The sequence below is a fragment of the Coloeus monedula genome (genome assembly GCF_965178545.1).
Source record: "Coloeus monedula genome assembly, chromosome: 1".
Classification (NCBI taxonomy): Eukaryota; Metazoa; Chordata; class Aves; order Passeriformes; family Corvidae; genus Coloeus; species Coloeus monedula.
Genome location: NC_138781.1, coordinates 106,040,660 through 106,053,454, shown reverse-complemented (window position 1 = coordinate 106,053,454; position 12,795 = coordinate 106,040,660). Strand labels below are relative to the sequence as shown.

The 12,795-nt window shown below is 42.3% G+C and overlaps 1 protein-coding gene across 2 annotated transcripts in view; it reads left to right on the top strand.

Moving 5' to 3' along the window:
• GNAL (G protein subunit alpha L) overlaps window positions 1-12,124 on the top strand; it is a gene marked incomplete at its 5' end in the record, with an annotated part of 184,217 nt that extends 172,093 nt beyond the window's left edge. For both annotated transcript variants that reach the window (XM_082276588.1, XM_082276589.1), the window contains 7 exons: window positions 27-81; window positions 2,477-2,550; window positions 3,381-3,439; window positions 3,688-3,808; window positions 5,056-5,186; window positions 7,213-7,280; window positions 11,153-12,124. In XM_082276588.1, the coding sequence (XP_082132714.1) occupies window positions 27-81; window positions 2,477-2,550; window positions 3,381-3,439; window positions 3,688-3,808; window positions 5,056-5,186; window positions 7,213-7,280; window positions 11,153-11,299 (655 nt within the window). In that variant the 3' untranslated portion in view covers window positions 11,300-12,124. The remainder of the gene's footprint in view (window positions 1-26; window positions 82-2,476; window positions 2,551-3,380; window positions 3,440-3,687; window positions 3,809-5,055; window positions 5,187-7,212; window positions 7,281-11,152) is intronic.
• Window positions 12,125-12,795: the final 671 nt, after the last annotated feature.

Sequence of the window (12,795 nt, the reverse complement as noted above, 5' to 3'; positions counted from 1 at the left end):
TAAGTGCGTGTTTATTTTTCTTCTAGCTTTTTAGAAAGAATTGACAGCGTCAGCATGGATGACTACACACCCACAGATCAGGTTAGTAAAAATAATGGGGCAGGGTCTGAACCAAGACTCCCATTCATCTGGATTGTCTGTGTAATTTATTTTAGTCTTTACTGCAGCTGAAATAAGGCATATGGCAGAATACCAAAATATGGTCTAGCAGCTTAAGTGAGGGATATTAAAGAAGAAGAGGCTTTTTGGTGGTGCAAACTTGTCTTCTACTGTTGTTATATGTAGGTCAGTGATTCCTGTAATACATCAATTTTGTCTTCTTGCTTCCTCTTCCTGTTCTGTGTCCCACAAAAAAGGGTGAATGGAACAAAGATCAGAAAGCAGAAACAGAGAAGCTTATGGCTTCCCTCACCAGCCTTTGCTACACAGAAGTAATGCTTTATTTCAATCGTGGAGGTGATCCCAGCGGGAGACTTCCCATGTCTATCAGAAGGATTCTTCAGAGGCAAAAGCTTGCAGTGGATCTGTTGTCCAGATTCAGGGGAGAGCACCAGTGGCGGCAGCAGAACTTGCAGACTTGTCTGCAGGTGTGCATATCCATTCTTTGCAGCCTGTGCCCATCTCCTGTGGGCAGCAGAGTTTCTATTTAAGCCTTTTTTGCAGGACACTACATTTTTTTCCCAGATGCTGTGACACATCTTGCTGGAGTGCTCTAGTGACAAACACATTCATGTTAAGGCTGAACTGGGGCAGCCTTGAAATAAGAAGGGGCTTCACCGCGTTGCCTGGCCTCGGCTGCCTTCCCTGAGCTCAGGCTGTGTGGTTTCCTTTGATGTCTCTTCAGCAAACATTCTGAAGTGGTTATTTTTCAGTGCTGCTATGCCACTGTCATCTAGCAGTCTCAGCCAAGGTTGTGGCCCACATCAGAAGCTGCAAATACAGGTGGCAGGAGAGAATCCCTGCACTGGATAATTCAGTCTAACCATGCAAGGCATGTAACACGTGGATGTCCTTAAAAAAAAACAGAGTTGTCAAATCTCACCGTGCAGTCAGGGACTGAAATTCAGAGAAATTAAGTGACTTGCCATAGATCACCCAAGGAAACATGCAGAGCAGAGCCTGTTCCTTCAGACCTAGTTTAGGTCCATATCCACAAGAGTGTCCTATAGTCAACCCAGTATAGGATCAATTATTCAAGCACTCAGGACATTTTCAGACCAAAGCAGTAGCACTGGGATTTGCTCCATCTAGACCTCATGGTTTTAGCATTGATATCACTCACCTAGGGAGAGAAGTCAGTGAAGAAAAGCCTCATTTTTGCTTTCATTGTTTACATTAGTGTTGGCCTGTTTGTTCCTGGGAGGCCTTTCTCTACCTGAAGTAGTCTTTCATCACCTAGAAATTTTTCCTGGTACTTCCTTTGAGAAGAAATGTCTTGAAAGACCAGAAAACACCTTTGGTATTTGGCAGGTGGAAAACTTTTGCTCTGAGGGGGGGATTCTCTTTTGCTTTTGTTTTTGCTATGCTGTATCAGTTGCCTTGCTGAATTAACTGGTAAAAAGCACTAATTTCCTCTCTTCCCTGGCTTTCTGGTTTTTGGGGGTTTTTGTGCACCATAACAAATAAATGTCAGCAAGCGACAGAAAATGACAGTAACATATAAAATAACTGAAAGCATTAAATAAGTGGCCTTCAGCTGAGTGCATGCAGCTGTCAAAGCAGCCATGGTTTGCCTTGGCTACCAGAAGCAGTAGATGGTAGGGTAGGGGAGAAAAGTCAAGCTGTGCCTGCACTCTGCACCACGGGCTGCCTCCTTCCATCCATGAAGGGGGCATCATATATCGCTTTTGCCTACTCCCCTTGAGAATTGAGGAAATTATTATTTTTTAATTATTGAAAGGAAGTCGGTTAAGTTGTAAAGTATCCCTAGTTTAAAAAATAAGAAAGAAATGCCACATTTCTGTACAACCTAAATTCTGTTCCCTTGTGCTCTGTAATAGAGCTTTAATTACTCAGTCACAAGCTATTATTTCGATAGGATTCCTGTCTCATTCAGTACAAAAGAGGGCAGAGTTAAGGTTACCTGGGCAACTGTAAATCTGGAGTTTTCTAACATTTGAATACTTGACTTGACAACATGAATAACATTTTTCTTAGTTTTATGTAACTTCAGAATTCATTATCATCATCACATACCAAAGTGTATGACCATCAAGAACAGGTTTCAGTGGGCAGTAAGGAGAACACAGATGGGGTCTCCTGCTTTCTGAGTGTGCACAAACCAAATGCAGTGATCATGATTAAGTTTATCTACCATGTCAGTACAGACAAATGCCAATTTACCAAGAGGTCTGATTGAACTTTAATTAAATGAAACATCTAAGACTTTTCATGGAAAATAGTATTCCAAGCTTTTAAAAACAAAATGGGTTAGAAAAAAAGCCTTACTAATCAGCTTCTGTGTTCTTATTTCCAGGACCTATTAAGATGCAGAGTGTTGACATCAGGGATTTTTGAAACAAGATTTCAAGTAGATAAAGTAAATTTCCAGTAAGTCTATTAGTAATGGTTTATGAATATCATACTAATTTTTAACAACTCCATTCAGATGTCTGTGCTCAGGTATGCATGGTATAGTAGGCTTAGGGTGGGAGTTGGATAGGTTTTAGTTGTTTGATTTGGCTTTTTAGCTCTCTTTCCATAGGTCCTAGTAAAATTACCTCATACTTTGCAAAAAATAGCTTTTATTAGTTATGTATATTAGTAGTGGTCTGTAGTAGGGTTGTGAGTGGCTGCTTGTAAAAACTGGTGCATTGGTATAGCACTGTAAAATCATAAAATACCTTTGGGGATGAGAGCTCACAGAAGTCAGTGGGAATCCTCCCTTCTTCCAGAGGGCTGCAAGCTCTGTGGGTTTTTTGCTGTGTCTCTGTAAAACACCCACAGTCAGAGTGGCTTCTCTTTCAAGTTCTTGCCCAGAAAGGTGGCAGTGCTGACAGGGCCGAGCTACCTCCATATAGAGATGCCCTCTCCCCACCATGCATCAAAATACCCTGAAACCTGTCCTGGTTTATAGTACAGCCTTACATGTCATACGCACTTCTGTGGACTGGGAAGGCCAATGCTTGTCCTTGAAGAGTGTATTTCTCATTTTATGGGTTCAGTAGCCTTCTCCTGGCAGAGCGGGGCAGGTGGAGCAGTGCAGCTGTCTCTGACATGCAGCGCAGCATCAGCAGATCTTTCTCCTCTTCAGGGGATATTTTACTGCCTCTGTCTTTGGGGCTGTCAGATTTTTAAACTGAACCCTCGGGCTGTGCATGCTTCGTGTGAGTTTTTCCTAGTGCACATAAGTGATATAACATCCTATGGCTTTTTAACAGCATGTTTGATGTAGGTGGCCAGAGAGATGAGAGAAGAAAATGGATCCAGTGCTTTAATGGTAAGTAAAAATATCCCATATTTTATTTTGAACTTATTCTCTGAGGTGTGAGCAGCCTAGTGTTCATATCCACACACAGTATCTCACTAGCACAGGAGTCCAGTGTTACAGATAACTTTTTTTTAGTATTTTTGGCTGATTGGTGAGTAATGGCAGTGTTGCCCTGAAGAGTATGTGCTGGGATAACAGAGATGTTCTATTCTCTCTCCTTTCTTTCCTTCTGCCTTTCTTTTGTGTGTTCTGCCCAGATGTCACAGCTATCATCTTCGTTGTGGCTTGCAGCAGCTACAACATGGTAATAAGGGAAGACAATAACACAAACAGACTACGGGAATCCCTGGACCTTTTCAAAAGTATCTGGAATAATAGGTAAAGCAAACTTCATTTCCCACCCACCCTTCCCCAGTTTAATTACAGTTCAACTCCTTACAGAATAGGACTCCCCTTGCTATGGGGTCAGATTGTTTATTCAGAGAACACCCAGGTTGGGTCAGGTCTCAGGGTGTCCCCACAGTGACACCCCTCCCTGGCAGGGGCCATGGCACAGGGACAGTGCATGCGGCATTTCACCACTCCTGCCAGAAATGGTGCAGGGCGTGGGGACAGCTTGGAAAGGGCAAACCACCCAGGCTGGCTGCTACGAGGGAGGCAGGGGAGACCCTCTTCTGGCATCACTGTGCTGCTTGGCTGAGACCAAGATCCTCTGAGGCACATTTGATCTCCTCAAACGCAGTGGCAGGAGCAGCTCGCTGTGCTTGTTCCTTACGTGGGCAGCTGCTCTCCTAAGGGTCATCTCTGAGAGCACAGGGTACCTCTGCCTTGGGGGATAATGCTTCAGATCTAACCTAACTGGAATTGCCATTAAATTGCCATTCTGCCACAGTGCCTGTAAACCATAGGTACGTAACCAAATAGCAACCCAAATGGGTTCCTGGTAGAGAACAAATGAAAACAATGCACAAAATAAGGTAATGAAGTTTTCAGCACATACATGTGAGGATGCTCTGCAGTGAGAAGTAATTGAAGGTAGAGTGAAGGAAGAATGTTAACTGTGCATCCCAAGGCACATTGTCACAGTGATGGATTAACTGGGGAAGAAAAGAGAGATTATTTTCTTTTCATTCATCAGGTGTCATACAGACCACCCTAAAAGATGGGATATCTGTGCGGATGAGAAGTAGCTTAGACAGAGTAGTCTGAGGGAAGGGAGATTTCTAGCCTAGCCTTCTAGCTTTTTTTTTTTTTACTTTATCACAAACAAATAAAGCAGACAGTAATGTCTGGTTGTGAACTGTGGTGCTTCTAGAAAATGTCATCAGTTTCCCAACCTGATATCTAAAAGAGAATTTAGAAAAAAATTTTGGAAGCTACTCCCTTCAGCAATGTCCACTGCAGTTTTTATAAATGTATTTACTGACCCTAGAAATATACCCACCAGCACAGGTGAAGACCTTTTGAAACAATCATTTAGGTCATCTTTCTTTTTCTGTTGAAGCATGTTCTACACTATTCACACTGTCCACACAGGGATAGCCAGTACATTTTCTATCAATGTGATACATTTTTGTTGGTTAACATGTGAGAGATAACACAAACGTTTGGTTTGTTTTTGACAGGTGGTTACGGACCATTTCTATCATTTTATTCTTGAATAAACAGGACATGCTGGCTGAAAAAGTCTTGGCAGGGAAATCAAAAATTGAAGATTACTTTCCTGAATACGCGCATTATACTGTACCTGAGGATGGTAAGGTTTTTCCCCATGCTGGGATTGGACCTGCTGGCATGGCCCAGCCCATAGATCCTCTCCCTGTCTCTCTTTCTCTGCCTCTCACACACACACACACATTCACAAGCACACACTGTTCTTCACAGGAGCTGCTGGTCAGGTAAGGAGCACGCCAGCAGCACAGAGCTCACAGGCACCCTGGTGTGGGTAGGGTCTGAAGGGGTTCTGGCTCCAGAGCACCTGCCTTCACCGTTTGGGAGGCACCACCAGTCCTAGGAGAGCAAAGCAGCCACACATCTCTCCCCCTTGCCAGATGCTTCTGCCTGGGCCTCCCACAGTGCTGAACTTTGTTGGAGATTCACGAGACTTATTTTGTAGCCTTTCTGTGTCCTCCAACACTGTAAATTTCAGTTTTAGAAATACTGATGTGAAGCCCAGTAGACCATCAAGGGAACTTTAATGGAGGAAGACCACATCAGTAGATAGGAAGAGAGCTGTGGTGATGGAGCAGTCAGTTTCTTATCTTCAAGAAGTGCAATGATTCCTGCACCTCAGTAACATACTGCAGAGGTAAACTCTAGTATTACGCCAGTTTTGTACCAGGCAGAGAGCTTCCCAAACATCTCAGGTCTCTGTCTAGCAAAAGTGGTAGAACTTTTACTTTCTGACCACTTGCCTCTGCCTTACCTGAGTGATGCCCCTGGCATGCTGCTTGCAGCCACCTCTTGGGAAAGGCTTTCATTCTCTACCAACCACCACCAGCAGTCTAGGTTATAGAGGTGAAGATGGTGATAAGCTATTTTCAGCCTTCATTGAGGTCTGGAACTTCACAAGTGTGATTCTGAGTTTCAGGTGCAGAGGATAAATAAACTGTCCTAAAATCTGAGTTGATCTGGCATCTGTTTTGTAATGCTAAGGGCTTTCAGAAGAAATCTTGTCTCTATCACCTAGATTTCCCCTTCTCAAACATACACCACATAGACAGAGTTTGAGTGAATTTTCAGCATTTTTAAATAAAAATCCAATTGTCAGAAAAAAAGTAGCTTTTGGTATTTCTCAGAGGGATTTCACAGTGGGTATCTAGAATGATCCAGAATATTCACACATGAAGCAGGTCTCTATTTTTAACCTGTGGTTGTTCACTTATTCTTCAATTTCAGCTGACATTATTTAAGGGCAGCAGCACTGAATTCCAATATGCTGTTGATTGTACTGCTGCTCTATTTTTACCCCCAGCACTATGGATGAAAAATAGATGTCCATGTTCTGATAAATTCTGCCCTTTACAATATTATGTTTATAAGCATCTGATTTTGGTATCTTAGATGAGAGATAACACTGAAAGGAGATAAATAGGTTATCTCTTCACCCAATTGTTTTTCACACTTAGGGTAAATACAGTCATTGCATGGCCTAGATAGTGACAACTTCAGCTGCCAACAGTTAATACTGATCAACAAGTTTCCTGCTCAACAAGAATTTAGTCCAGGACCCCTTGATGGGCAATATATCTGAAGTATTCTGCTGACTTGGGGCCTGGAAATAAAATATATTTTTTTATGTATATCCATCACAAGATCTTTCAATGCTATCATTTTTTCCAGGTGTCATTTTGGACTAACCATTTTTAAACCCACGTTCTTGCCTGCAGAAGCTTTTTTCAGGAGACTCTGTTCTGCTGCAGAAACTGAACAGCTCAGCTGCTTTTTCTAGTCATATTTTCTGACAAAAGCTAAACCCTAACTCCCACTTGTTTTATATCTATATGAACAAACTTGTGGATGTGAGTAAGCCTTTTTGTGATATGACCAATGACATTGTTGCAATGATTTCAGCAGTTTTCAGGTTCCTAAAATATGTTGTACGCATAGTCAGGTTTTACAGTAACTCTTCATTTTAGAATTACCTCCTGGGAATCTCCTCTAATATTTAACATTTCAATTTCTGTACTGAAGGGCTACCTCCTCCTTATTAAATCTTTTGTTACAAGTAGGTGATTGTTTGCTTTTTGTGTGTCTGATGTCATTTGTTTTTAATTTAACAGCAACACCAGATGCAGGAGAAGACCCCAAAGTCACAAGAGCCAAGTTCTTCATCCGGGATGAGTTTTTAGTGAGTAATTTTCATCTTATGTGTGATTCTATCATGGGAAATGCTGACAGATGGCAGAGTTTATTTAGGGAAAACTGATGGGGTTTTGCAGAAAGCTAGAAGGAGAGGACAGCGTCTGGCAATTCCCTAATTCTTTTCAGCTGCCCATCTTGCAGAACCTTCGTCAGTGCTTGCACATTTTTATGCCCATTTCATACAAAGTCACCTGCCATGCAAACTGTTACACAGTAAGTGCTAGTGCTTAGAATGGTCACGTACAGTCCGTGCATAAACAAATAGGCTTTCATACTTTTATCCTGCATTCCTCCAAGGACTTCAGCAGTGGTCAGCTGAGAGCAGGAATTACAAAAAAAAAAAAAAAATCTGGTATGCCAGTTAGGAGGTTTGCCTCACCTTAGGACTGGTATCATGGCCCTACTGAGGCGTCGTAAGAACGCTTCCTTGTCTAGTCACATTTTTCTTGCAGTTAAGGTTTCTTCTGTAGCTGGAGCTGAAGAGGTGCTGTTTACATTTTGAAGGTGAAAGCAGTTGTCAGGCACACAATCACAGCCCAGCTCTGCAGTCAGAAACAGGGAGTTTAATCCAGTATCACTTGTGGCTTCGCTCATTCTGAGTTGTTTCCACAGTGCAGAGCAGTAACAGAGACCAGAGCCAAAGCTCATCCATCATGCCCTACTGGTAGAAACTATATGTGTATGTTTGAGATAACAAACTGAGTCGTTAGCATTAAGAATTTTAAAGTCATTATGCATTTACGAGCATTGTTAGGATTTACAGCTGTTGACGCACCAAGTAAGAAGCAATTAACTGTATTCAGACTTTGGGGATTTCCACTCACCACCGTAGCCTTCCAGATCCTGAGGAAAAATGTCAGATTGCGCTGTGTTAACGTAAGAGTTACCAGAAAAACTCATTCAGGATAAATCTCTCCTGTGGTAATGCTGGGATGCTGTGAAGCAGATGACGGTATCCAGTCTGGAAGGAGGGCGGCTCTGAGAGATCAGAGTTAAGGGGGAATTGGGGTGAAACTTCCCTGCCTTTATCTATTTTCATGATTTAAAAAAACACATCAAGGGCGAGGTCCTTACCTGCCGTGACTCACTGGCATTACAGAGGAGGCCACCTATGAAGCGGGGAGGGGGCATAGGCACTGCAGCCACATAAGAAACCCCTGTGGGTGCTGGGGGCAAGGGAAGCACTTGGGCTGGGGCCAGCACCTGCCAGGTGCCAGGCAGTCCCTGGGGTTTAGGTGTGGGGCCAGAACAGCTTCTCCCTCATTTCCCTGCAACTGCCACAGGTTTGGCAGAGAGCGTCTCCTCTGCAACACGTCTGTCTCCTGGCTTTGTGCTTGGTTTGTCAGTGTCATGGAACAGAGGGATGGAGTCATCCAAACAGTTGCTTTGAACTCTTGGGCTGTTGGAATTGAGAGCTTTGCAAGTGACCCCTCCCACAGAGGGTCTGGACAGGCTGTGCGTGCTCTGAGGAACGTGCCCATGCTGGAGAGGGCGAGGTGGGAGAAGGCCAAGTAGAAACAGTCACTTCTACTTCCATGGGGTCAGGCACAAAAGGCTGAGGTTTCAGAGAGGGAGTGAAAAAGGGCACAGGAGAAATACAGATTAGCAAGGATCTTATGGCCTTAGCCAGGTGCCAGGAAAGAAAGGCCTGTATTTTCTACCTGTGTCTGCCTTGGCTTTGCTTTATATTTTCTTTCCAAAGTCTCTTGATTTATGACCTTTTCCTTGTCCCACTCTGTTAAATTTTCAGGCATGATTCAGAGAAACTTGGGTTTATTATGTTTTATTGTGATTTTTGTCATGGTAGCAGATCTGCATAAGCCATGGATGTTCGTGACAATCACCACCATGGTGCTGCACCTCTTAAAATTCTGCCTGGCTGTAGGAATGGTCGTGGCAAATTTAAAGCCTGTAATTTGAGTAATTTTAGTAGGAAGTTAAAATTGACCAAGTTTCCAGTAACTATTGCTACACAGTAGTACAGGAGGATTAGAAAGGCAAAAGATGTCAGCTCATGGTTTCAGGGTTGGTGTGGGGGCTGTGGCCCCTCAAGGTTGGGCAGCAGGGCTGGGATCTGTCGGATTTCAGTCAGGGAACAGCGCGGGAGGGATGGCTGCACCCAAGCCCAGCCAGTGCCTGTACCTCAGGCCTGGGCTGGCAAGGGCATCTCCTGGTCCTGGAAATGTATCTTGTGGGAAATCCTCCGCTCTTCAGCTCAGGCACATCCTTTCTCCTCCCAGAATCTTCCTGGAGGCAGTGTGTGTGTTCACTCCTTGGTGAGGCTGTTCCCCAGCCCTGTTTTGGTCTTTTGCACACAGAGCTCTCCAGCTGCTGATGTTTTGTTTGAATACATCCCCAGTGTGACCCCTATTAGAACAGTGGCATGGCCCCTCTGGTTCCAGTCCTGCTGGTTTTTACAAAACCTGAATCTGGGAGGTGAAGGAGCTGCTGTTCAAACACACAGACCAGGCTTCCTCGAATTTGCATGTCATCCTGACCCCTGCAGTGTAGGGATGCCAGTATTAAATATTCCTGCCTGGAAAGCAAATGTTCTTTCATCAGTGTCCCAGGGGATTTTTTTTCTCCCTGTGAACTGGTGCTGAGTGACACACTACTATTCAAAATAAGTTTCAAGTAACGGTTAAAATCATGTATTTATCTTCACATGAGAGGACTGCAAGAGCTGTCCGGTGACAAAAACAGACAACCCCCTAATATTTTGAAAATACATCCTTTGGCATGATGTGTGTGTAACCAGGTGTCATCAGAACACTGTGGGCAGCTTATTGCCATAGACATGAGTGAAATCAGTGCATGATAAACATAAGCAGACATTTATTACTATTTTCATGAGGGTAAGCCTTGAATTAGGTATTGAGAGTAGCATGGTAAGAAAATAGTTTTTAGACTGTGTATGAACACCCCTGTGTAATCAGTGTTAAATGTCTAATATTACCTAAACTACCTGGGAAAAATCTGCAATTTCTTGTTGATCTAAGTATGTAAATCATGGCTTCTAAATGTCTATAGCTTTGCATATCTGTAGCTGCAGGTATTTAAAAGATCAAACCTACATGTAAAATAAATCCTGTGTTAAAAATATTTAGTGTAGCCAGAGTGAGATAGAACACTGTCTTTTGTTGTTTAGCCAGCATAATTTATAGTAAAATTTAGGAAATAGTTATAAAAATTACTGTCCTAAAAACTGACCTCCTACTTTCATGCCATTCCATCTATATTCTGCAAGATAATGATCTAGAATGGATTTATATTTATCTGCCCCATAGTAATACAGAACAAAAATTAGGATTTTTTTTTTTAATATATTTTTTAAGATCCCAGGGAATTTTAACAAGATAACCATGGGCAAAGTGATGCTGCAGCTTTAAGTTAGAACCTAAAAAGTTGTGCAGTAGCCTTGAGAAAATGCAATTCTGCATGGTCTGATGTTGACTTTGTGCATGCTTTATTACTCTGTGTGAACCCGGCCACTCTGTTGATAATTCCGCCAAATTCTGGGCTCAGTGATGATACCAAGCCTTCAGCTGGCTTAATAGGTGCTCTAAGTGAAAGTAACACAAGAAGCAGAGGCAGCTGAGGATGGCATTGGTGGCTCCCACACAGGACTCCTGTACTGACCCTGTAACAGTGTCCATAATGTTTTGTCATCTTCATTTCAAATTTGTCATTTGGACTGGAGCAGACCACAGCCCTCCCTTCCTTTTGTGTACTTATTTTAGCGATCTATATATAGATTTCCTAGAGTTCTTGGTTCTCCATAAGTCTGTAGACTGCTGAGATGTGGAACCTCTCATGGCATGGCACCTGATCCTTTTTTTTGCATCCCTCTTTCCACAGAGGATAAGTACGGCAAGCGGAGACGGCCGGCATTACTGCTACCCACACTTCACATGTGCAGTGGACACAGAAAACATCCGCAGAGTGTTCAACGACTGTCGAGACATCATTCAGAGGATGCACCTCCGCCAGTACGAACTCTTGTGAGGGGGATCACCGTGGAACCTGTGGTTTTAAATTCTTTGCTCCTTACTCTTTCTCTTGATACTACCCCACACAGGGTGGAAGAATATACTATAGAAATGTCAGTCTCTTCACTTTGTTTACTTTCAATTGTTTAACCTTAAAGCTGATTTGAAGCAAGTTCGGGTTATTTTCCCTTCATGCTTTTTGGGACTATTTTTGTGCTTTATTTTGACATGCCACTTCTTCGTCATTCCACTAAGCCCTTTGGCTACCTCTGTTCCCTTAGGTTTTGTTTTTTTTTAAACTGAACGTGACCTGCTAAATTTTTTCCAGCGGGTTAACCTCAGTTCAGACCGGTATGTCAGCTAGATGACACTAAAGTCATACCTATCCCTCTGTGTGGGTTTCCTTTTTAACGTGACATTGAAGAGTACTTGATGGGTGAAAAAAAGATTAATGCACTTTGTATCAGGTTATTAAATACTGTTGAGGAAGTAGACACACAATGTAGCAGCACCACAATATTTATTACTCTGTCACAGTTTTTAGCATTTCTGAGTTGCAGGTCAACTGATAAAGTGACCTCCTCTTTTAAGCCGTTACTGGCACAGGAGTAGAGTAGATAATGAGAGGAACAGTGAAGACAAAGCAATTTTTCTGGGGTTTTGGAGCTAAGTGTCTCTGCACACCTCAGGCATTTGAATTACAGCTACTTTTCAGCCTGTTGCATCTGGGCAGAAAATTTACCACCCTCACTTATGTTATTTGTGCTGTCCACAAATGATCCTTTTAGTTCTGATCATTCTTGGACAACAGTCCTCTCCCTATATATATTTTTTTGTTTTACTGCTGGTTTATTATATTGTACAGACTGTAAAATGTAATATTATTTTGTACAACTTTATTGAAGAAAAATACTTGTAGAAGATCTTTGTGCCTTGATTATGGCTGTACCTGTAAAATGAGCTAAGATGTAAGTATGTTTTTGATTGCGCTGTACAGCTTGATGTCAACCTTACCTGCAGCAGTGACTGGAGGTAAGAACTTTATCTGTAGAGTTTAGGGGTTTTTTTCTGGTTTATATAAAAATGCTCTTTAGTATAAAAATTATAAATTATGCAAATTAACCACTTACCTTTCCAAGTAAGGTATTACAGTCACCGGATGTTGCAGCAAACATGCCTTTCTCTTTTGAAGTCTCAGCTTTAAAACATTGGAATTCATTCAAGTGTCCAAATTGCAACCTGGTGTTGTTTTAATGGGAACCAAGGATTTCTTTTTTTTTTTTTCCTTCTTTTTCTTTTTTTTTTTTTTTTTGTCCTTTATATTTAGAAAATATGTTTGGTAATTCTTTGGTCATTCATAGAACTTCACAATTGCACAGACCGATTGTGAATGTGTAAAGCACCATTATATAGAGCTCTTCAATCTTTGTACCAACAGCGGCTTTCATTGTGCAAGTAAATCGCGAGAAAGAAGATAAGAAAAAAAAAAGGTGTATAAACCCTTGTGTCTGG